This window comes from Neovison vison, chromosome 9, assembly GCF_020171115.1.
Source record: "Neovison vison isolate M4711 chromosome 9, ASM_NN_V1, whole genome shotgun sequence".
NCBI classification, from domain to species: Eukaryota; Metazoa; Chordata; class Mammalia; order Carnivora; family Mustelidae; genus Neogale; species Neogale vison.
In genome coordinates this window covers 91,588,287-91,613,103 of record NC_058099.1, presented here as the reverse complement: position 1 = coordinate 91,613,103, position 24,817 = coordinate 91,588,287, and the positions used below count along the sequence as shown (strand labels likewise).

The following is a 24,817-nucleotide window of genomic DNA, read 5'->3' as shown; positions in this document are numbered from 1 at the left end:
CATGTCAGTGGCCCTCCCCAATTATGACCGCCCAAGTTGTCTCTGGACACTGACAGATGTCCCGTGAGAACAGCTGCTCAGTAAGAAGGGCAGACAGGTACTGCAGACAATGTCACCTGCCATTAGCTCTGTGTTGTTCCCCCCAAAGGAGGGCTGGGCACTGATGTAGCATTTCACCTTTAAAATCAACAGCTCCCTCACAGGAATCAGAATCCTCTAAAACCAGGTGGAACTTGGTTTCTGTTGGTTCCAGGCAGGTGAGAAATGAATCCCTTTTTATTTCTAGCTTTTGAGTCAAAACATGTATTTGTATCAAATAAATAAGGTCTTCAAATATTCATTTATTTATTTATTTTAGAGAGAGCACAAAAGCAGGGGAGGGGCAGAGGAAGAGAAAAAGCGGTTTCCCTACTGAGCATGGAGCCTAACACGGGGCTCGATCTCACGACCCTCAGGTCACCATCTCAGCTGAAATCAGGCACTGGCTGCTTAACTGACTGAGCCACCCAGGCGCCCCAATAATATTTTTATTCGAATTTACAAACAAATGAAACTTTCTTCCATAGTGTGTATATATGTTAAGGTCATGTTCCTGGGTCACACTGATGATGAATATCTCGGTGTCCACTGTAATATTTTGGAAGGATTACTTCAGCAGCATTCAAAATGCTGTTCTCAGGGTCCTGGGATCGAGTACCGCATCAGGCTCTCTCCTTGGCAGGGAGCCTGCTTCCTCCTCTCTCTCTGCCTGCCTCTCTGCCTACTTGTGATCTCTCTCTGGCCAAATAAATAAATGAAATCTTTTAAAAAATGCTATATTAAAAAAAATGCTGTTCTCTGCTAAATCAGAAATTTCATCTGCAGTTGGTGGCATATCTCTTTAAGGGCAATTAAGTGCTTGTAATTTACCACTGCTGAATACCTTAAGAGTACACTATTTTTCTGTTGATGAGAAGTGTTTGCTTAATATGCTTTTCCATTCCAACGAGAGAATGCTTCACTGCCAACCATATAAATAAGGTAGAGATCATTTGAAAGAAACCATGGAACATGAAACACCTTGCCTTTTCCATCCCATTTCGAGAATCAAACCTTTCTCCCGACCCATGGATACACAAGGATTCTGTTAAAAGGCTGCTTAGTAATAATAGAAAATTAAATACAAAACGAATCTGCCTTGGGCATCTGACAAGGTTGCTTAGTGCCCACTATGTCAAAATGACCTTGTTAAGAGGTAATTTTACCACCTGGAAGGTCTGTGTAGGCACAGGGGAGGACGTGATTATTCTTAGTCAATTATCTCCAGTGTTCTTATTCTCAAAAATGTAGAAGGCTGCAGAAATTATATCAGAAAAGTGGTTTCCAACAGGAAAGTAACAGAATACCGCAAAAGTCATTTATGAAAGCACACCTACTGGGAGAAGGGAGTCACCATGTCTAGCTGCCATGTAAACAGAGACTGCACGGAGAGAACAGTGGTTAGAAGGTGCACTTTGAGGGGCACCTGGGTGGCTCCATGGGTTAAGGCCTCTGTCTTCAGCTCAGGTCATGATCCTGGGGTCCTGGGATCGAGCCCCACATTGGGCTCTCTGCTCAGCAGGGAATCTGCTTCCTCCTCTCTCTCTCTCTCTCTCTCTCTCTCTGCCTGCCTCTCCACCTACTTGTGATCTCTGTCAAATAAATAAAATCTTAAAAAAAAAAAAAGAAGGAGAAGAAGGTGCACTGTGGAACAGAGGACCTTTGATTCTGGGAGTCCCTAGAAGGGTCCTAGACCTGCCTTAAATTTCCTCCTAGGGCAGGGGAAGATCTAGCCCCAGAATAAATCTAGAGAGACAGTGGGAGACAAAAATAAAGTTGATTTTGATTACGTTTCATGAGAGTATAGCAGTTACATAGGTTTCTAGCAGTGAGACCTTGACCTGAACAAAAAGAGATTTAAAGAATGAGCAAATCCCAACCATGAATGTATGTGTGTATATATGTAGATATTTAAACTCATCCCTTTAAATGTATTTATAAACATAGTAACAGTATCTTGAGTGAAGGACATTTCTTTTCCTACATGTAACAGAAAACTTAGAAAATTCAAGAAGAATAAGGCTTGAAAGTACAAATCACCTACCATTCCACCACCCAGAAATAATCATACTGTTCGATATATGTCCTTCCTGTCCTGTTTTCCTCTGGGGATGCGTATGCAGTCATTGTCACGTTTCATTCTACGTATTTTGCACCCTGCCTTTTTAAACTAACATTTTATTTTTCAAAGTTAAAAGCACCTTTAAAAAATATGGTTTAGAGGATGACATAATCTGACTGGAGTTTATCAATTAATTGTGTCAAGCGTTCAAGATCCAGACTTGGACTTACTTAGGAATCAGCGGTACGAGACAGAAGAGAACAGAGAGTTTAACGCACAGGTTTTGATGTCCCAGCAAGTTGTAACATGCCTATCAGCCACTTGGTTGGGATTTTCGTCACTCCTTCAAATTCTCTTTTCTCGGTTTCTCTAACGCCAGGTTTTCTTGATTTTCTTCCCACTTCTGCGGTCACTCCTACGTCACCACCAAAGGTTCTGCTTCCTGTCTAGTCCCTAAATGTTTCACCAGCCTCAGTATCCTTCTAGAACTCATCTGGCTCCTTGGTTTTCAATAACCTTTATAGGCCAGAACACTCAGATTCCAATTTTCAGCCCAAACCTCTGTTCTAAGCTCCAGACTTGTATCTTAACATCTCTGACTGGAGTCTCGTTGGCATCCCAGATGGAAGCCTTGAGCTTCCCCAAGAAAAATGTTCCATCTCAGCATCCTAAGGTCAGCCGAGCAACCTCTGTCCTCTCCGCTCTTGCAGAGAAACACCACGACTTTTCAGTACTTTGCTCACCGTGGTTTCTGGCTCCTGAGAAGTCCTAACTCCTCCTAACCCATCTCCCATTCATCTCATCTGTCCATCTTTTCATCTCCGTGAACCAGGATAATAGTCCCCCAACTCCTTTCCCTCCGCTGGGCAGCTGGAACGATCCTTTTCAAATTAGGATGCTGTTTCCTTATCAAAATAGAGAAACCCTTAGCATGGCCTGTAGGTCCCAGATCTGGGGCCTCTGTGTCTTTCCAGCCTCTAGTTCTGGCACCTTCCCTGCGGCCCACTGCGGTGTACACCGATGGTCTGCTTTTGAGTCCCTGAATCCGTTCCCCGGACCTCCTCTTGGGAGTCTCAGTCCCTTGAGGGCCAGGACTCTGGCCAGGCTACTCATCTGTCCCCACATGTAGGAGAGCACCTGGCCTGCGCGGGGCCCCCAGCCAGCCTGCGGACTGGACGTTCTCGCCTTTCGGGTCTCTGCCCGTGTCCCGTTGCTTGGGGACAGAAAATTCTCAGACTCAAATGGAGGAACAGCATCTGACTGAATGGAGTTCTGAGGGGAGCTTCTGTCTTTGCCTGAGGCATTTGCAGGGAAAATGCCAGAGTCAGGCTTGAAGTAACGGAGAACGATCTGCAGAATAACGGGGCCCTCACAGTCGGCTCCATCCCGATCCCTAGACCGTGTACGTGGGTCGCTTACATGGAAATGGGACTTGGCGCGTACCATCCAGTTACCGATCTTTGGATAGGGGAGGCTCCCCTGGACTCCCTTTGCTGCTGCGGCCATAAGAAACGGACAAAAAGAGGGGATGGAGAGACGGTTTGAGTAATCTGGAGGTGAGAGGTGGCCCCACTGCATCTCAGAAGGCTTTCCGTTGCCCACCATGTCTGTAGTCCAGGACCCATGTCATGCTATCTGTACCTCTTTCTTTTCCCTTAGCTGTATCACTGGGACAAAGTAGAGTCTTATGCCTCTGTTGAGTATAGGTTCGGAGACAGCACTGGGGGGGGGGTCAGTACCCTGGACTTAGGGTTGGGTGTTCTCCTTGTTGGACAAGAATTGCCTCTTCTCACTACGAAGAGGTGTTACAGAGCAGGGTTTATGGGTTAGTGTAAGGTACCTTGGCTGTGAACATCTGTAATTCAGAATTAGACTCTAGATCTGTGTGTGGTTTGGGAAAAACAGAAAAACATTCTGAAAAAAAGAGAGTGTATTAGACCCCTTCCTTGGGAAAAATGCACACAAGTAGGAAATGTCATACATGGTTGTTAGGGGTTCACAGACCTGGAAGGTCAGCTTGCTCAGAGGAGAGAGAGAGAGAGTGTGTGTGTGTGTGTGTGTGTGTGTGTGTTGGTGTTGGGGGTGGGGGTGAGGATCTCTTTTTATATCAGGACGTAGGAGGTCCGTGGAGGTCAGGAAGGAATATGCTATCAGACGGCTTCTGGCTTCCGGGTCAAGCTAAAGGGTTTGGACTCAACCCTGCAGTGAGGACACCAGGAACCCCATTAAGGATTTCAGGCAAGGTGGTGACACCATGAGATCTGTTCTTCTGATAAAAATCACTGTGGCCTCATCTCTCTTGGCTCTAATCCCATAATTAGTTCATCAGAATGCCTTGGAGGGAAAAATGCTGCGGACATGAAATGTTTTCATACTTCCTCTTCAAGCCAGTGATATCAGGTAGCCCATTAAGTGATCGGGTTTCTTAGACAATGTGCTGAAGAAAGCTGTATCCTGTAGCCAGTGTCATTTCCTTTAAATCTTACTGTTGTCGGAATTGCTACTCCCCTGATTGTAGGTTTCCGTAGATGTTCACTTGTGCTGTTCCTGTCACCGTGATGCGCTCCTGGTGCCCGTACTTCCAGCTTCGGTCAGATCCGTCTCCAGCAGAGAAACTCAGGCACACGCAGCCTGTGCGGGGAGTGCTGACCCAGGGGCCTCGGAGGACACAGGGTCATTCCTGGCTCTTCCACGCACCTGCTGAGACGTTTAGGTGCCGTGAATCTCCCCGAACTGCTCTGTCTTCATCTACGAAATGAGCTTTATTTTTCTTTTTTTTTTATAGATTTTATTTATTTATTTGACAGAAAGAGATCACAAGTAGGCAGAGAGGCAGAGAGAGAGAGAGGAGGAAGCAGGCTCCCCGCTGAGCAGGGAGCCCGATGCGGGACTCGATCCCGGGACCCCGAGATCATGACCTGAGCCGAAGGCAGCGGCTTAACCCACTGAGCCACCCAGGCGCCCGAGCTTTATTTTTCTTAATGATTTTATTTATTTATTCCAGAGAGCAACAGGACAGGTGTGGGGGAGGAGCAGAGGGAGGGGGACAAGCAGATTCCAGTCCTAGTGTGGAGCCCAACATGGGACTTGATCTCAGGACCCTGAGATGGTGAAATGAGCCGAAACCAAGAGTCGGATGCTTAGCCCACTGAGCCGCCAGGTGCCCCCACATATAATGGGCTTTAGGGGCGCCTGGGGGGCTCATTGGGTTAAAGCCTCTGCCTTTGGCTCAGGTCATGATCCTAGGGTCCTGGGATCAAGCCCCGCATCAGGCTCTCTGCTCAGCAGGAGGCTGCTTCCCCCCCTCTTTCTGCCTGCCTCTCTGACTGCTTATGATCTCTGTCTGTCAAATAAATAAAATCTTTTTTAAAAAATGGGCTTTATAAATAAACCCTCCCTACCTGCATAACAGTATTTGATCGCATAACAATTTGATCCTGCCTGTGAGGATCAAACACGATCATTAAGAGATAGTGCTTTGGAAAATAGAACCTATTACACAAACGCCAGCTCACATTCATTTTTCCTCTTTGTATTACCCTTATCCCTGCTCTGGTTTGGGTTAGGAAAGAGGGGCTATGAAACTAGGTGTCGGTGGTTTGCTTTTTTGTGATGTTCTCTGGTTCTTTCTCGGAGTATGAAATGCTTGAGAGGTTTTCCTAGTTTCCAGGCAACGTGTTGCTGCCACTTAGCCCATGCAAAGTCCTGGAATAAAAATAGCCTGTTTCACTGTGTTCTGAAATCTAGAACTGTATGTTTTGAAGGAGTCAGAGGTCCCCAGTGGAGCCGGAAGGGAAAGATGGTCACGTCCCAGTGCTTTTAGAACGTGCGCAAAGTCTTACTGAGAAGACAGGAGAGGCTGGGTGTCTGTGAAGCCGTCCACCTTTTACTAGTTCGCTGGTCTCTTGGTGGCTGTCCCCAAGGAAGGAAGAAGGGCTGTGGCTCAGACTGGGCAGGGAAAGAGCTCCTGCCAGCACTGTACACGGAAGGTCCTTCCTCAGCATCGCACTTTACTCATCCGCTAACCAGAGACACTCCAGCCAGCTTTTTTGTTTCATAACTTGCCCAAGCGTGGCTGTGTCAGAAAACACGCCAACACCGCCTGTCACCGTGCCTCCTGTCCCCTGGGAGCACTTCATTAACAAGTGACATTAACCAGCCTTTATACTGGTTTGCCAAGCGGTTTACAGCTTTGCCTCGGCTTCCTCGTGGCTGTGTAGGACTAGAAGCAAAATAAACTTGTTTTATCCCTATTCTATCAAAAGGAATGGCTCCCACCGAGCTACTTCCTTTGCTGAGGTCAGACAGCTAGACTTGAAAGGGAACTTCTGACTTGGATTCTAGGCTCGTTTTGGAAAAAAAAAAAACAAAAAGCAGTTGCGGAAGCCACATGGGCTTCCTAGCGAAGATACACTACCCGCTAGCAATGTGACTGGGGCGAGTCACTTAACCTTGTTGTGCCCTAAACCCCCACCTGGAAAATGGACGTGATTGTTGGTACTTCTCTGGATCCTTGAAAGGATTATAGGAGTTCAGAGATTTTGATGTCTTAGGCCACGGTGTAGTTAGTGGCTTCCAGGTGTGAGTCCCAATCCCACGGCTTCTCTAGCTGTGTGACCTACTGTAGGTTACTAAACCTTCCTGAGTCAGTAAAATAGAGATGGTAATAGTACCTGCTTATAGGGCCCTTGTGAGAATAAAAGAGTTCAAATAACCAAAAGCACTTAGAACAGTGTCTGCCACTCAGTTGAACACACTGTAAGTACACGCCGTGAGTACTGTAGCTTGTGAATGTGATGGTCATCTATCTAGTGTGTGGCACAAAGAGTTGATCCCAAAAATATTAGCTTATTTTACAACTTCTAGTTTCTCCCACCTGAGCTCTTGAATTTTAAGGAGTCCAAAGGGAAGGTAATAGGATCACAAGTCTGTTTTGGGATTCAACATCAACGGACATCAACGGGGCCCTTTCTAAAATCTTGTTCCTTCAGTAACTCAAAATTTAATCTTATGCCATAAGAGGAAGAGTTTTCCAGTGCTCCTTAGAGCAAGGGCAAATTCTTGAGCTTCACCCCAGATCTCTAGAATCAGAATAGCCTGGAAATGTAACCCATGCGTCTGTTCTAGGTTTTGAATTTGGTTTGCAATGCCCACTGACTTTTTTTTTTTTCAAGACCATTTGTTTTAGAGTAGTTGTAGGTGAACAGAAATATTGAGAAGGTACAGAGGTTTTCTTTGTGCTCCCTGACCCGCCCCCACATGCATAGCCTCCCCATTGTCACCATCCCCCACCACAGTGGGGCATTTGCTATGGTTGATGAACTTGCATTGACGCATCGTAGTTACCCAAAGTCCATGGTTTCCTTTATGGTTCACTTCTGATGCTAGGTGTTCTGTGGGGCTAGACCCATATATAATGACATGTAGCCATTGTTACAGTGTCATACAGAGTATTTTCCCTGTCCTGAAAACCCTCTGTGCTCTCTGTTTCTTTCCCCAACCCCTGGGAACCCTTCCTCCAACCCCTGGCAAGTGGGGCTCTTTTTGGTTTCTGTGGTTTTGCCTTCCGTCTGTTGTAACAAGTATCCCAGAGATTCTCATGTTTTCTCAAGTTCGAAAATACCAGATGTAGACTCCTGCTGCTTTGACCACCTTCTCTTGCTGGGGGTCGGGGAAGAGGGTAACAGACAGAGAATTGGGTACTCCATCTGTAGGACAGGTGTTCTAGCCCAGGGAGGGCAAGATGACTGAATTAAGTAGAAACATAGGTATAAATCCTACCTGATCTTGGTGGATAATCTTTTTAATGCGCTGTTGGATCCTATTAGCTAGGATCTTGTTGAGAATCTTGGCATCCGTGTTCATCAGGGATATTGGTCTGAAATTCTCCTTTTTGATGGGGTCTTTGCCTGGTTTGGGGATCAGGGTAATGATGGCTTCATAGAAAGAGACTGGAAGTTTCCCTTCTGTTTCTGTTTTTGAAACGGCTTCAAGAGAATAAGTATTATTTCTTCTTTGAAAGTTTGGTAGAATTCCCCAGGGAATCTGTCAGGTCCTGGGCTCTTGTTTTTTGGGAGGTATTTGATCACTGCTTCAGTCTCATTGCTAGATCATGGTCTATTCAGGTTGTCAGTTCCTTCCTGTTTCAGTCTTGAAGTTTCCAGGAATGCATCCATTTCTTCTAGGTTACTTATTGGCATGTAACTGTTGGTAATAATTTCTGATGATTGTTTCTATTTCCTTGGTGTTAGTCGTGATTTCTCCCCTTTCATTCATAATTTTATTAATTTGGGTTCTCTCTCTTTTCTTTTGGCCAATGGTTTATCGATCTTACTGATTCCGTCAAAGAACCAGCTTCTAGTTTCGTTGATGTGTTCTACTGTATCTCTGGTTTCTATCTCATTGATCTCTGCTCTAATCTTGATTATTTACCTTCTTGTGCATGGGGTGGGCTTAATTTGTTGTTGATTTTTGCAGTTCTTTATGTTATAAAGAGCTGATGTATTCGGGATTTTTAAAATTTTTTTTGAGTGAGACTTGGATGGCTATATAATTCCCCCTTAGGACTGTCTTTGCCATATCACATAGGTTTTAGACTGATGTGTCTTCATTCTCATTGGTCTCTATGAATTGTTTAAGTTCTTCTTTGATTTCCTGGTTGATCCAAACATTCTTAAGCTAGGTGGTCATAGCTTCCAGGTGTTTGAGTTCCTTCCAAACTTTTCCTTGTGATTGAGCTCCAGTTTCAAAGCATTGTGATCAGAGAATATGCAGGGAATAATCTCAATCTTTTGATATCGGTTGAGCCCTGACTCGTGACCCAGGATATGGTCTATTCTGGAGAAAGTTCCATGTAAGCTTGAGAAGAATGAGTATTCTGTTGTTTTAGGGTGGAATGTTCTGTATATATCAATGAGATCCCCCTGGACCAATGTGTCATTCAATGCTCTTGTTTCTTTATTGATTTTCTGCTTAGATGATCTGTCTGTTACTGAGAGTGGCATGTTACGATCCCCTATAATTAATGTATTCATATCAATATGACTTTATTTTGATTAACATTTGGCTTATGTATTGGCTGCTCCCATATGGATACATAAATATTTACAATTGTTAGATCTTCTTGGTGGATAGACCCTTTAAGAATGATGTAGTGTCCTTCTGTATCTCTGACTACAGTCTTTAGTTTAAAATCTAGTTTATCTAATATGAGAATTGCTACCCCAGCTTTTTTTTTTTTTGAGGCCTGTGGCATGAAGGATGCTTCTCCATCCCTTCGCTTTCAGTCTGGATGTATCTTTAGGTTCCAAATGTGTCTCTTGTAGACAGCATATGGACGGGTCCTGTCGTTTTGTCCGATCTGTAACCCTGTGCCATTTTATGGGAGCATTTAGGCCGTTCACATTGAGAGTGATTATTGAAAGATACATTTTTATTGACATCATGTTGCCTGTGAAGTCCTTGTTTCTATAGATTGTCTCTGTAAATTTCTGTTCTATGTCATTCTTGGGCTCTTTCTTCTTTTATCGAGCCCCCCTTAATATTTCTTGTAGTGCCAGCTTGGTGGTGACATACTCTTTTAAACCTAGCTGGTCTTGGAAGCTCTTTATCTCTCCATCCATTTTGAATGTCAGCCTTGCTGGATGAAGTATTCTTGGACTCTGAGAAACAAAGTGAGGGTTTTGGAGAGGAGGGAGGTGGGGACTGGTGAGCCTGATGGTGGGATTAAGGAGGCCATGTATTGCATGGAGCCCTGGGTGTGGTACATAAATATGAATCTTGGAACACTGAAAAAATAAATTTAAATAAAAAAAAATACAGAGGGGCGCCTGGGTGGCTCAGTGGGTTAAAGCCTCTGCCTTCGGCTCAGGTCATGATCTCAGGGTCCTGGGATCGAGCCCCGCATCGGGCTCTCTGCTCAGCAGAGAGCCTGCTTCCTCCTCTCTCTCTGCCTGCCTCTTTGCCTGCTTGTGATCTCTGTCTGTCAAATAAATTAACAAAAAAATACAGATAGTTCCAGAGAACAGTTGGGGGGGGGTGGGCGGTGGCAGGGACCAAGCACTTTGAAAGCACATGACTCTGTTGATAGGTCTGGAACAGAACGCTTCAGAGGGCTGGGTCCTCTGGAAAGGGCTGATGTCGTATCTTGTGCCATACTTCTCTGAGTGATGGCGAGAGGAAGGAAGGCGTTTTGAATTTTTATGTGAGGTTAAAATGAAGAAAATCCGTTTCAGCCTTCAGAAGTCAGAGCTCTTGGTACAAAAGGTCACCGATGCCAATTGGAGGCTTTGCAGAGCTCAGAGGGAGAATTAAAATAGCAAACTTTTTGTTTTTGAAGCACTGGTTGCCCTAGGGGCTTGAGTTCTAAGTCTTTAGCCATCCTGCTGCCCTGGGATCTTAAGTAAAGAGCATGTGGGAAAGGAAAAGCAAGCCATTTTTCTTCCTCCTGTTGGATGGAGGGTAGGGAGTTATCCTCAGATGAGGGGCGATGTAATTGCAGTGGGGTGAGCAAACCACCAAGTGATGACTCCTTGGGGTTTGTTTCCAAACAAAGGGTTGTTTCCAGTTGTGTAGTGCAAGAGGTTGGTCAGTACTGATGGATGTTGGCCTCGAGTTTGATCCTTGCTCCCCACATTGCCTCGATTATGGAGATAATCCATTCTTAAAGGCTTCAAAATTGTCTCTCTGCATGAGGCTCTCAGACCTTCTAAACCTGTTGGGATGCGGTTCCATGATCATAGAGGAGATGCAGAACCAAGCTAATGTTGTACAATCTTTCCACCCATCTCCCAGACTGGTGACCTCTCCTACAGCACTGTCATCCTCGGTCACCCAAAGTTGAACCCCAAACAAACCACCTCTAGCCCCGGGCTGGGTCCGCAGTAATCATTTGTTGACTTTGCCTGAGATGGCCACACTCTCACAACCATGTTGAAGAATGCCTTCTCATTTGCCTAAATGGAGTCATTCTGCTATTTCTCCTATTATGTTGGTTAAAACTGTGCGCACTCACAAACGTATGCATATGTATATATGCACATAAAGGTACAGACAGTATTCCCCAATTTAATATTATGTGAATTTAATTATGGAATGATGCTGGAAAGTGGTACATTGGAAATACTGGCATTCCAATGCTCCGTGTTTGATCGCAGATCAGTGTAGAAGTTTTGCTGATGGATCTGTGGCAACACCAGTAAGGCATTCACAGACTCAGACTACTCTTTGTTCTCTCATTTGTTATGAAGATACAATACTCTTCCTGACTCAGAGGTGTGTTATAGAGCTTCAGATTTTTTTTAAAAAATGTGACTGTAGCATATCTATTTTGGCAGAAATTATAATGCTATGTATTGAAAGTGCCCTAACAAATGTCTAAGTTCTTACTAAAAGGAAGGTGGGGATTTAGGACTGTAATCTGACCTTAGAAATATCTGTAGGAAACATTACCATAAAAATAACTTGGTATCAAGAAGGGTCCTTGGGGCGCCTGGGTGGCTCAGTGGGTTGGGCCTCTGCCTTCAGCTCGGGTCGTGATCTCAGGGTCCTGGGATCGAGCCCCACATTGGGCTCTCTGCTCAGCAGGGAGCCTGCTTCCCTCCTCTCTCTGCCTACCTGTCTGCCTACTTGTGATCTCTGTCAAATAAATAAATAAAATCTTAAAAAAAAAAAGGGTCCTTAATGTTTACAATTAATTAGGCTAAGCATCAAAAGAAGCATCCTATCTTTCCAAACCCAGCTTCCACGTTGCTTAGGGACAAGAAAGAACATCTGACCTCACTCTCCTGGTTTTGCTGCTTGTGACCCTGAATGAGACCTTGACCGTGGAGGTTAACCCTGACCCTTGTTTTCTTTGCAGACTGCATCATCTGCTATCAAAGGTGCTATTCAGCTGGGAATAGGATACACAGTGGGGAATCTCACTTCCAAGCCCGATAGAGATGTCCTCATGCAAGACTTTTACGTAGTGGAAAGCGTCTTCCTGCCCAGGTAAGAACATTTCCACTTGCCAAAGAGCCTGCCAAGCGACATCTCCCGGTTGAAGGCTTTCGTTCCTTCACATGCATACGTGTCCACGCTGGACCTTTAGTGGGCCCAGAAGCAGTGCTGGTGTGGCTACTTTCTTTGGCCTCAGGTGGCTTGCATTTTTTTTTTTTAACGTGGAGCTGGGAGGTAGGTTCTGTCCTATGGGCCACTTGTAATTAGTCACGGTAATGCCTGGAAAATGGCGTGAAGACAGACTTTGAGATTCAGCAGGAAAGAGTGCGGTGCTCACGAGCAGCATCTGCATGGGTTCAGACAAAGAGGGCGTCGTGGAAGCAGCAGTTGGTGCCAGGTGGTTGCTCCCCCCAGTTTCAAAGACGGGCTGGGAGCCCACAGTTGGGCTTCATATCTGAGCTCAGTCATTAGCTCTTCCTTTGCGATGACTTTGACTTAGTTTCCCTCCGGAGAACTTTGGAGACTTCTGCCATTTTGACACCATATTTGGAAAACACCCAGTTAACCACGCGTGTTGCCTCCAGTTTTATTGTGTTTGGGGGTGGGGAGATCAACGCAGTAAATAAATGTGAGGCACATGGTAGTGGTGCCTGAACGCAGCGTGAATGCCCGCATCCCACAGAGCTGTACGCTTACACACGGCTTAAATGGTAGCCCTATGTTGCGTAGCCTTTACCAAAATAAAGTTTTAAAGCCTGGCACCGGCTCAGGAGAGGAAGACAGGTAATCATGATTGAATTGGAAAGGTCACCGCTGCTGACAGGATTTTTCAAAGAGAACGGTCTAGCCAGTAAAAATGCAGATACTTGATTTGGGGGCTGAAGGCATTTATTTTGTCTTTGGGGCAAGGAGGTTTGACTTGTAAGGCACGTTTACACTTTAAAATAAGTATTTCTCTCTCAAATAAGCCTGCTTTCGTTCTCACTTATTACTGGGCTTGGGTGAGAATGGCTGGGGCGACCCTCGGGCCCTCAGGGTCTGCATTATGTTATATTTTTAAAAGTCTTCGGGGAAATGATACTTGTGTGTATCTCCAGGTGTCAGCTGTCTGGAAATCAAACCAGTAGGTGATGAACTGAAACAGCCTAGTTTTGGTTTAAATGCTCTGGGCTGAAATACAGAACTATCAGAACTTTTGAAGTTCATTTCCCTTGGGTCCTTAGCAGCCCCCGGAACTAATTTCCAAACAGAAGATGGACAACCCAAGGCCTGAAATAGAGGCCTGTTTACTCACGACATTGTTGATCTTTCTGGAGTTGGAAATTGTCCTGTGTGGTTTTTACTATTTTTTATTATTTTTTTACAAGACTGTATTGATTTATTTGAGCGGGAGAGTGAGAGAGAGAGAGCACGAACAGGGGGAGGGGCAGCAGCAGAGGGAGAAGCAGACTCCCGAGCAGGGAGCCCGACGCAGGACTCGATCCCAGGACCCTGGGATCATGACCTGAGCCAAAGGCAGATGCTTCACCGACTGAGCCACCCAGGTGCCCCTGTGTGTTTGTTTTTAACAGTCTGTTTAGCATTCCCAGAAAGTATGCATTAACTACATTTTTTTCTCTAGAAAGTCAGAATGTCATGAGTTTATCTGAATCTTTTGGTATGATCTGTGGCTAATAATTGCTGTAAAAGCGCTCATGAGCTGTTCCGGCCTCTACCCAGACATTTCAACCAGAGGTTTTTTACATTTGCTACGAAGAACAAGAGAAACGGAGGTCTTTTGTGGGAGGGGGGCTGGCAGTGAGTTCAGGGTGCAGAGAGCAGTTACAGCTGCAGATGGGCGGAGGAAGAAGGGCAAAGTGCTCCATCCCCCATGGTGTCCGATCGACAGAGGCAACTGTGGATGGGCCCCGGGGAAAACATGCTTGAGCAGGTGGTCCCCAGACCTGCAGCTTAGGCTCACCTGAACTTGTTAGAAATGCATATTTTGGGGCTCCACCCCAGATCAGCTGAATCAGGAACTTTGGGGGTGGGACCGAGAAAATCCTTCCAGAAGGTTCTACACGCAGAACCCAGAACCACTGAGCTAGCACAGTACTTCCCGTGTTACAGTGATAACCTTTCCAGTAGCTCCCAGATTTCGTTCTTGGAGTTATTACGTGATTTTTGCAACTAGTAAAACTAGTGATTTTTGCAAATGATTTTTAAACTAATACCTAAAATTTCAAAATCATATCTATTTAGTAACTAAATGATAGAGGACACTCTAGGAGATACTTTCTGATAAGGAACACATACATAGGTCCTTATAGGCTTGGAAGGCACTTTCTCGGGGCCATGAATCCTTTTATTTGTGGATGATTTATTATAAGCATACTGCATTTTCTGATGAAGACAAATGAGGTTGTTTTTCACCTTTTTCTCCAGGAGTAGGAAAGCCAACATTGTCCATACCTAGAATTTATGTCTTTTTTTTTTTTAAAGATTTTATTTATTTATTTGAAGGAGAGCACAAGCAGGGGAGGGGCTGAGGGAGAGAGAGAAGCAGACTTCCCACGGAGCAGGGAGCCCGACATGGGGCTTGATTCCAGGACCCCAAGATCATGACACAAGCTGAAGGCAGGTGCTTAACTGACGGGGCCATCCAGGCGCCCCTAGAATTTGTGTCTTTGACCTTCACTCTCTGTGCCAGGATAGCAGCACCAAACCTTGCCTGGCAATCACGTCACAGCTGGTTGACCCGCTTTAAAAGAACCCACTGTCACATTTAAAGTATATCATTTCAGGATCCTTCCCACACCCCCCGGCCATGCCAGCCATAGCTCCTTGTTACTCTCGCAGTCAAAATGCCCCCACAAAGTGATGAGCAAATCCAATACCTTGACCCTGGTGACGGCTTCATGGATATAGACGCCTGTGAAAATTAACAGACTGTACTTTATCGTATCTCTGTGATGCCTCAATAAAGTTGCCAGAAAAAGTTCCCTCCCTGCCTGCCCATAGTTCTCTCCACCTGCCTGGAGACAAGAGTTGGTGCGGGGAAGGGTGCTGGGCAGGACTGTACCCAGTTAAGAGCAGCTGAGCGTTCTGAAGGGTCTGATGGCTCTGAAATGCAAGGAATCTATCTGGGTCATAGAGGAAACTAATTGCTTAGGGCGCCATGAGATGTTCTAATTCACTACCGTCATGAAGCTGCAAGATCTGTTTCCCTTAGCAACAGAGCAAACTGTGATATTTAGTTATTTAGTTATTTAGTTATTTTAAAGGGGGGGCTCGGCGTTATTTTTAGACATTACGCATTTGTCCTCCAGATGATTTCACTTTGTAGATGGAGAAGGTCTGGACTTGAGATTCGAGGGATGATATAAAATCCCTTGGGCGCCTGGGTGGCTCAGTGGGTTAAGCCGCTGCCTTCGGCTCGTGTCATGGTCTCAGGGTCCTGGGATCGAGTCCCGCATCGGGCTCTCTGCTCTGCAGGGAGCCTGCTTCCTCCTCTCTCTCTCTGCCTGCCTCTCTGCCTACTTGTGATCTCTCTCTGTCAGATAAATAAATAAAATCTTTTAAAAAAAAAAATCCCTTTCAACGATCTGGTTCCGTGATCTTCCAGAATCAAAGTAGATGAGTCGGAGGGTGGTGACCGTATCTTCATCTGTTGACTCCAGATTCCCTGCTCAGAAACTCAAAGTCGTGGATCCATTTCCATGTGTAGATGAGATGAGGAAGAAAGAGGATGTTCCGTGATGTTTTTGTGAACATGAACCTGGGGTGGAAAAAAGCAAAATTTATGAGGACCAGCTATGAACCACCCACAGTTTTGATATAATATTTATGTAACATATAGTATTAAATTATTGGGTTTTTTTTTTCACATTTACCAAAGAAAAATAATCCGCTTTACGTAGGAAGTAGGTACGGCCCTCAGACCGTAAATACCTTGACCCAAGGCTGTGCAGCCGATGAATGGCGAAGGCAGGATCTGGATTCGGAGAGGGCTGGCTCCTGAGTTTTGGGTTTTCCTCACACTGTGGCAGTAAATAAAGCACAGTTGCAGGATCTCTGCTGTTTTGAATCCGAAAAAGGATCCAGCTGTTGCCTGAGAATTACCCGCCTAAAGCTGTCTCTCCAGCCCCTTGACAAGGAGCGTTAGTCCTTCCCTCTGCTCCCCTCCAGGAGGCACCACCCCGGCCTTCCCTGTGAGGGAAAATGTGTCTTGGAAGCAGGCAGTAAAAGGTTATATCCCTTTCCATATTCGAGAATAATCATCTCCCTGAAGCATGTGTAAATGAGTCCCGCATCCTAATCTCTTCGCTTACAAAATGGAGTTCAGTTTGCTGTCGGGTCTGTCACAGAGCGCAGATGGCCCGTGGGTTTGATGTCTGACTCTTGGGGATTTATGTGAATGGCCAGAGGTATGATAGGCTCACTGGGTGGAGAGTTAGCCAGGGCTTCTGTGAGGGTGAGACAGTTTTCTAGATGGCAAGCAAGCATATTGATGAGCAGTTCATAGGAACGTCCTCGGATTTCAGTGCTGGATGGTACGGTTTTGATAGATGAGCCAAGTGTCCCTGCGATTCAAGTAATGTTGACATAAACTCATCCAAGAACCCATCCATTACCCCATGGGTCAGCGTACTATAGCCCACGGGACAAACCTGCCTCCCTGCCCCTTTCTGTTAATAAAGTTTAATCGGAACACAGCCCTGTCCACTCATTTACATATTGTCTGTGACCCCTTTCTCACCGTAACCTAGAGGTCTGAGTGGTTGAACAAGGGCCTCTGAAAAGACTGCCACCCCAGCCGGGACACGCATTCTGTACCACCTCCTACAGACACGTGGACGACACACCAGGCCCCCAGAGTAGTCCTCCCCGCTTTAAAGAGGGAACGTGGCCTTTCCTGGATAAGCAAAATAGTGTGATGCCCCTTTGGGTCAAACTCTTTAAATATTTGTTCAGCATTTATGTAGTGGGGGGATGGGGAGAAAGAGATTTCCTCTTAACAGGAGGTACATACCCCTCCTTTCGTTCAAAATAAAAGGTTTCTTGCAGGTACTGAATATTACGTAACATTTTAACTTCATTGAAATCGCTTTGCAAACACAGTTTCCTTGGACGGGACCCACTGGTCAGGAGCTTTAGCATTCAAATAGCTAGTGATATCACGTGTTCCTGGAAATAAGAGCCCCCCCCCTCCGCCATGCATTATTTGGCTTTGAACTTGAAGCTGCTCTCAGCTGCTGAGTTTTTTTTTATTAATTTTTAAATTTATTTTCAGCGTAACAGTATTCATTGTTTTAGGACCACACCCAGTGCTCTATGCAATCCGTGCCCTCTCCAATACCCACCCCCTAGATGCCCCAACCTCCCCCCCCACCACCACTTCAAACCCCTCAGATTGTTTTTCAGAGTCCATAGTCTCTCATGGTTCACCTCCCCTTCCAATTTACCCAAATTCCCTTCTCCTCTCTAATGCCCCTTGTCCTCCATGCTATTTGTTATGCTCCACAAATAAGTGAAACCATATGACAATTGACTCTCTCTGCTTGACTTATTTCACTCAGCATAATCTCTTCCAGTCCCGTCCATGTTGCTACAAAAGTTGGGTATTCATCCTTTCTGATGGAGGCATAATACTCCATAGTGTATATGGACCACATCTTCCTTATCCATTCATCCGTTGAAGGGCATCTTGGTCCTTTCCATAGTTTGGCGACCATGGCCATTGCTGCTATAAACATTGGGGTACAGATGGCCCTTCTTTTCACGACATCTGTGTCTTTGGGGTAAATACCCAGGAGTGCAATTGCAGGGTCATAGGGAAGCTCTATTTTTAATTTCTTGAGGAATCTCCACACTGTTCTCCAAAGAGACTGCACCAACCTGCATTCCCACCAACAGTGTAAGAGGGTTCCCCTTTCTCCACATCCTCTCCAACACATGTTGTTTCCTGTTTTGCTAATTTTGGCCATTCTAAGTGGTGTAAGGTGATATCTCAATGTGGTTTTAATTTGAATCTCCCTGAGGGCTAATGATGATGAACATTTTTTCATGTGTCTGATAGCCATTTGTATGTCTTGATTGGAGAAGTGTCTGTTCATATCTTCTGCCCATTTTTTGATGTGTTTGTCTGTTTCGTGTGGGTTGAGTTTGAGGAGTTCATTATAGATCCTGGATATCAACCTTTTGTCTGTACTGTCATTTGCAAATATCTTCTCCCATTCCGTGGGTTGCCTCTTTGTTTTCTTGACTGTTTCCTTTGCTGTGCAGAAGCTTTTGATTTTGATGAAGTCCCAAAAGTTTATTTTCGCTTTTGTTTCCTTTGCCTTTGGAGACGTATCTTGAAAGAAGTTGCTGTGGCTGATATCAAAGAGATTACTGCCTATGTTCTCCTCTAGGATTCTGATGGATTCCTGTCTCACGTTGAGGTCTTTTATCCATTTTGAGTTGATCTTTGTGTACGGTGTAAAAGAATGGTCGAGTTTCATTCTTCTACATATAGCTGTCCAGTTTTCCAGCACCATTTATTGAAGAGACTGTCTTTTTTCCACTGTGTATTTTTTCCTGTTTTGTCGAAGATTAATTGACCATAGAGTTGAGGGTCCATATCTGGGCTCTCTACTCTGTTCCACTGGTCTATGTGTCTCAGCTACTGATTTTTAAGGACTTGCTGTCGTCAGCCAGCTGGCCGCAAAAGACCATGTGTCCTTGCAGGAGGCGGCACAGGCCTCTCTCTGCGGGAAGTGCTCGCGGGAGGGGGACACCAGCAGGGACTCTGGCCTTGGCTTTGTTTTGCTTTGTTCTCCCACTGAAGAGCACTGTCCAATTTCACGAGAGAGGGGACCGATTGCTGTTTCACTGGTTATATCCAGAGTCCCAAGGGACTCCCTTTGGCTGAATCGGCAGAGGAAATGAACGACACCAAAGTCGGCTTCTCCAGACCCTGACTCACAAAGGTCCGGTTGGAAGAGTCGGTGCCAGCATTTACTGGTTCCTGGACCCTGGAGGCCCGCGTCCAAGCGGACGGCTGCGCCAGCCCCGCTCTCTCCGGTTCCATCCGCGCCCGCCACTCGGCCCGCTGCTTGCGCTCATGCTCGCTGAGATCACAGATTTCCTGCTTTGGCTTGGCTGGGCGAGGGGACGCCTCGTGGCTGGGAAAACATTATTTCTGAGGGTGTGTGTGATGACTTCTCCAGAGGAAATTTGTGTTTGGATCAGGATAGGCCCCATGATCACCTCACCAGTCTGTTGTGGAACCCAAAGGTAGAGGAAGGGCAAGTTCGCTCCCCTCCTGGGTGGGGCAGGCCTCTTCTCCTGCCCTCAGACTTCAGCTCTCCTGGCTCTGAGGCCTTCCAGCTCGGACCAGGACTTATACCTCTGGCTGCCCCGGTTCTCGGACCTTCAAGTCTGAGCTGGGACTACATGACCAGCTTTCTGGGGTCTCCAGCTTACAGAGGGCAGATCACGGGACCTCTCCCCATTAATAATCCCATGACCATATCTGTCCCCATCAGTAATCCCATGACCATATCTGTCACCCGGTCCTTTTGCCAATGGGCCCCAAACCCACTGTTGACAGTTCTAGTTTGCAGTCATGAATTCACCAAATAGAAAATGCAGGAAAACATCAAAGCTCTGGCTCTTAGCTTCCAGACTGGACCCGTTAGGTGCCCTAGAGATGCTGAAATAATCTCTCCCTCCTGCTTCACACCAGATCTCTCCTCCTGGTGCCCCCAAAAGTAGCACTGGGTGATCAGGTTGTGAAACCATAAAGCGAAGGTGTTCACGGTGCACACAAATGAGAATGAGAACGTTCTTGTGGCCGATCCAGCTTCTGTAAGTACAGCTCTGCCCACCTGACCCTGCAGGGGGAGGTCCTCCTGGAGAAGAGCTGGGGTATGCCGGCAGGGGTTCCCCGGTGCGTATAACTGAATCCTGGAAAGGGAGACGAGCCTCGGAACGTCAAGTTCAAGTTGAGGCATACCTGTTCACTTCGGACTTTTCCACTGTGTGGTGTGAATCTAATCTCCTGATCTGGTTTGTTCCTGACCAGCTTAGGCCATTACCTCTCCTCCATGGACTTGGACTTTTTTATCTGCTAAGAGGAAAATACCAGGTGATGGCTAACGCTTCCTGCAAGCTTCAGCAGTGTGTAATTCTAAGCACCCATCATCATTATGAAACACATGGTTTTAAATTTAAGAGGAGCAGTGGCTTTGTCCTTAATTGTGGAACTGTCTTCAGAAGAGGTTTCACCCCTTCGGGGCCCAAGACTGGTCCATGATCAAGCTGCTTTTTTTGGTTGAAACGAAGGAGAAAAGGATAAGATAAAGTACGCTCTTTTTTCTTTTTTAAGATTTTTATTTATTTATTTGACAGAGAGAGAGAGATCACAAGTAGGCAGAGAGGCAGGCAGAGAGGGGGAAGCAGGCTTTCTGCTGAGCAGAGAGCCTGATGCGGGGCTTGATCCCAGAACCTTGAGATTGTGACCTGAGCCAAAGGCAGAAGCTCAACCCACTAAGCCACCAGGTGCCCTAAAGTATGCTCTTTATCCACAGTTTTCCCTTCCTGCCATGGAGTTAACGTACCCTTTCTTTTTTAATTTGATAAGTTTAGTACTTTGATTTGGCTTCATTGTTTCGGTTCTTCATGGAGTAAAGTCGGAAATCCCACATCAGCCTCCAAATTTTTATTGCTGAGATTTGATCGGCTCACGGGATCCGAACATCTAGAACCACGGCTCAAAACCTCACAGCTGGAATTTCCACAACCTCGATTTTATGTCAAGGCGGGATAACTTTTTTTTTTCCCCCCGAAATGCCCTGAAGAAACATAATAGAAATCTTAAACTGTGAAGAGGTCATTTTTGCTGAGTGAGTGTAGATGCTGGGCACGGTCTCTATATGGACACCCCCCACCCCCGGCTCCGGCGAGGACAGCCAGCGGGAGGTGGGACTCATTCCTGACCACTGGACTCGTGTTCATGCCGCTGGGTTTCACACGTGTCGACCCTCAGCTCTTCGGGTGAAGGCAGACCCCACGCTCTCTTTAGGAATCCTGATTCTTTGTTTGAGGGAAGGGTTTATACTCCCACTGCTTTTCAAAGGAGCCCTGTGAAAAGTCCCTTTCATTTTGTCCTCGGGCCTTTTAACCCAGTGTCCCACTCTGGTGATCGCTGCGGCTAGGGGTCTGCTAGTCCCTGAAGGACTTTTTAGGCACATCCGTGCATCGCCCACTTTTTTTTTTTCTTTTTGTATATAAATGTGGATGCCACACACAGTATTCGGCCTGTTGCTGCTTTCCCTGAATTTATCCTAAAGCTCTTCCCTGTCACTGTGTAATAAATCTCATTTTTTAAATAGCTGCGTAGTAGTCCAGGGTGTGGCCGAATGTCATTAATCTGACCTATGTCTTCAGAGAGAGACGAAGCTAGTTGGCTTCCAACCGTCCGTCCTTACGAACCAGGCTGGAATGAATAACCACGTACGTGTGTTGTTTTCTGCCTATGCTGGTGTGCGTGTGGGATAAATTACAGGCGTGCATTTGCTGGGTCATACAGTTCTATACGTTCACGATTTTGATAGAAGTTGTGAAAATGGCCCCCATTTAAAAAAAAAAATAGCAGCTTACTCTCCACCCATAATGTTTCAGGGTGCCAGTTTTTTTTTAACTTCATCGAAATTTTGGATTTTGCCCCTCTCCTATGTATTATAGCCTTGGTGAGACTTAATTTTCACTTATTTTATTATAAATATATAAGTATTTGATTATAAATTTAATATATATGTTAATCATATATATTTATATAAAATTATTTTATTATATTTATTATGAATTTATTATAAATATGTAAATTACATATAAAATATACATTGTATATTTATATAAATATATAGATATTTATATATTATAAATATATTGTGTTTATTATTATATTGTAAATGTGTATTATTTTATTATTTTGTTAAAAGTTTGAACATCTTTTTATACGTTTTGCTTATTTATACCTCCATTTCTGTGAAGTGCTGATCATGTCTTTGGCTTTTTTTTTTTTTTTTTTTTTTAATTAACTTTCTGGTCTTTGACTTTGCTGTTTACAGGAACTCGTTATATTGGGAGATCAGCCCTTTGTCTGCGGGACTAGTTGTAGATATTTCCCATTTTGTCATTTCTTTGATTGCCTTTTTTTTTTTTTTTTTTTTTAAACTCCCCGGTCAACTCATTCTTCTTGTGAAGCGTTCGGGTCTGGGTTGTTTGCCGTCATCACACAGCCTCGATCATCCAGACGTGTTCAGGTTCCCCACATGCTGGGCGCACAGCCGCTCACGTTCCTGATCACGCTGGCATTGCCTTTCCCGAGGCTCCGTGTGGTGTTCAGGGAGCACAGCTTGTACGCGGCAGAGACGGGAGTTAGACCCCGACCTCCCCGGGTCAGAGCATCATCACCACCACTGCCTGGCTATTCAGTCTAATTTAGGAGAATACAAACTGGTCTTCTCTTATCAAAGGAAGGTAAAACTATGAAAACTAGGAAAGCTACTAGGAAAGAAAGAAACGAAGAGCGGTACTATCTTACGACCCACTGCTCGGGAATGTTCCCCTCCATCCGTGCAAACAGAGTGGTTCAAGATGGTGTAATGTCAGCAAATAATTCTTAGTTAATATATGTTAATGATGCCATGAAGAAGTTATTATGTGTGTGATGCCCGTGTTGAGTATAATGTCCTCCGCCTTTCCGTGTTCTCTGTGTATGCAAATATAAGTTGTTAGCTGTCCCCTACAGGCAAGCTGCCTCACAGTTGACTGTCACTGTTGACCCAATCTCTGTATCCCTTGGTGGCCCAAAACAAGGTAGATATATTTTTTTTCCATTTTTACTGATTTGGCAGATTTTTCCACCAGCTGTCGGAGTGGATACCTACAGAAGTAAATGTTCCCTTTCTCATCCCAGAGATGTTCTGCGTGTCTGTGGGGGGCGGGGCACGTGCCGTCTGCTCTCCAGGGTGACCCCACACTATCCTTTTTAGACCGCGACTGCATGAACCACAGTCGTCAGTGAGATTGCGAATCCAAGGGAAACCTGCAGGGGATGGTGGTTTTAGGGAGAGGTGAGCAGCCCAAGAAGCTCAGAATAACCACAAATGAAAGTAATAATAAATATTCTCTCCTCAGGGGTAGAATCTTGGGTCTCCAACTGCATAAGAATAAGCCATTTAAAGAAAAACCCCAGGGTCACCTGGGTGGTTTAGTCAGTTAAGCCTCTGCCTTCTGCTCAGGTCATGATCCTGGAGTCCCAGGAGGGAGTCCTGCATCGGGCTCTCTGCCCAGAGAGGAGTTTGCTTCTCCCTCTGCCCCTCCCCCATCATGTTTTCTCTCTCTCTCTTTCTCTCTCCCTCAGATAAATAGATAAAATCTTAAAAAAAAAAAAAAAAAGAAAAGAAAAACTCCAGGGGCACGTGGATGGTGCATTTGGTTAAGTGTCTGACTCTTGGTTTTGACTCTGGTCGTGACTCCAGGGTCAGGCGATTGAGCCTCATGTCGGGCTCTGCACTTAGTGGGGAGTCTGCTTGAGATTCTCTCTCTCCCTCTGCCTCTCCCTCCCCTGCCATGCTCTCTCTCTCTCTCTCAAATTAACAAATGTTTTTAAAAATCTCCTTTCTTAAATAAAAGAGAAAGAAAAACTCCAAGGAAGTAAGACTATTGGGGTTTTATTCTCTGGACGTTGAAGATAATGTAATGAGCTGTAATGGAACTAGACTTTGGCTGCATGAGGTAGAAAGGGAGAAGAGAGTGGAAGAAATAAGAAGTCGGCAACGTTCTTAGCCCACCGAAACCCCCCACCCGTTCAGGACCCAAGGCATCATGCTTGCCTTTGCTAGCTTGCAAGGGTAGGGAAGGATGTCAGAGGCCACTTTGAGGCTCTGATTTTACCCCTTATTTCTGCATAGCCCGCACATTCAAGTGACTTGATGTCACATGAGTTCCAGAACTATTCCTCTTGACAATCCCAGAGGACCTGAGTTATGTGTCCCCTTATAAATCTCAAGAATGAGGAAATGTTCACATGGAATGCCCGGGGGACACACATGAATTGTGAGTGTTCACTGAACTGGCCTAGGGCAATGGAGACTGTTCAGGTGAGCCGGTGAGCTGGGGCCATTCCACACACCGAGCTGGCACAGAGGGGCTGCTCCTGTCCTAGGCAGTCCTGGGTCCTGTGCCCTAAAGGGCAAGCCTCACCTCTGAAGATAAGACACATTGTCTGCGGTCGGTCCCTGACAACACAAGCCAACTGCTGCCTCTGGGAGTCCCCAGAAGAAGCAGTCGTCTGTGACCCTGCCGGAGGATGATCTGACTTCAGTGGATACGTCAAACAGATAATCTCCTAAATAGTTCTTAAGCATGATTTTTTTATTATGGTGATTTTAAAAGTTAATTCATTTTAATTTCTGGTGTAATCAACGTACAATGTTACATTGGTTTCAAGTGTGTCATATAGCGGTTCAGTAATTCTGTACATCACTCAGTGCTCATGATGCCAAGGGTACTTTTTGTCCCCATCACCGCTGTCCCCATCTCCCAGCCACCTCTCCCCTGGTGACCATCTCTGTGTTCTCTATAGTAAAGAGCCTGTCGCTTAGTTTGTCTGTATTTATTTTGTTCCTTAAATTCCACATATAAGTGAAATCATACAATACGTGTCTTTGACTTACATCACTTAGCATTACTTTCTCTAGGTCTGTT

At 45.4% G+C, this 24,817-nt stretch overlaps 1 protein-coding gene across 3 annotated transcripts in view; it reads left to right on the top strand.

The window, feature by feature from the left end:
* PIP5K1B (phosphatidylinositol-4-phosphate 5-kinase type 1 beta) overlaps positions 1 to 24,817 on the top strand; it is a 295,704-nt gene that overhangs the window by 152,936 nt on the left and 117,951 nt on the right. For all 3 annotated transcript variants that reach the window (XM_044265941.1, XM_044265942.1, XM_044265943.1), the window contains exon 4: positions 12,000 to 12,130. In XM_044265941.1, the coding sequence (XP_044121876.1) occupies positions 12,000 to 12,130 (131 nt within the window). The remainder of the gene's footprint in view (positions 1 to 11,999; positions 12,131 to 24,817) is intronic.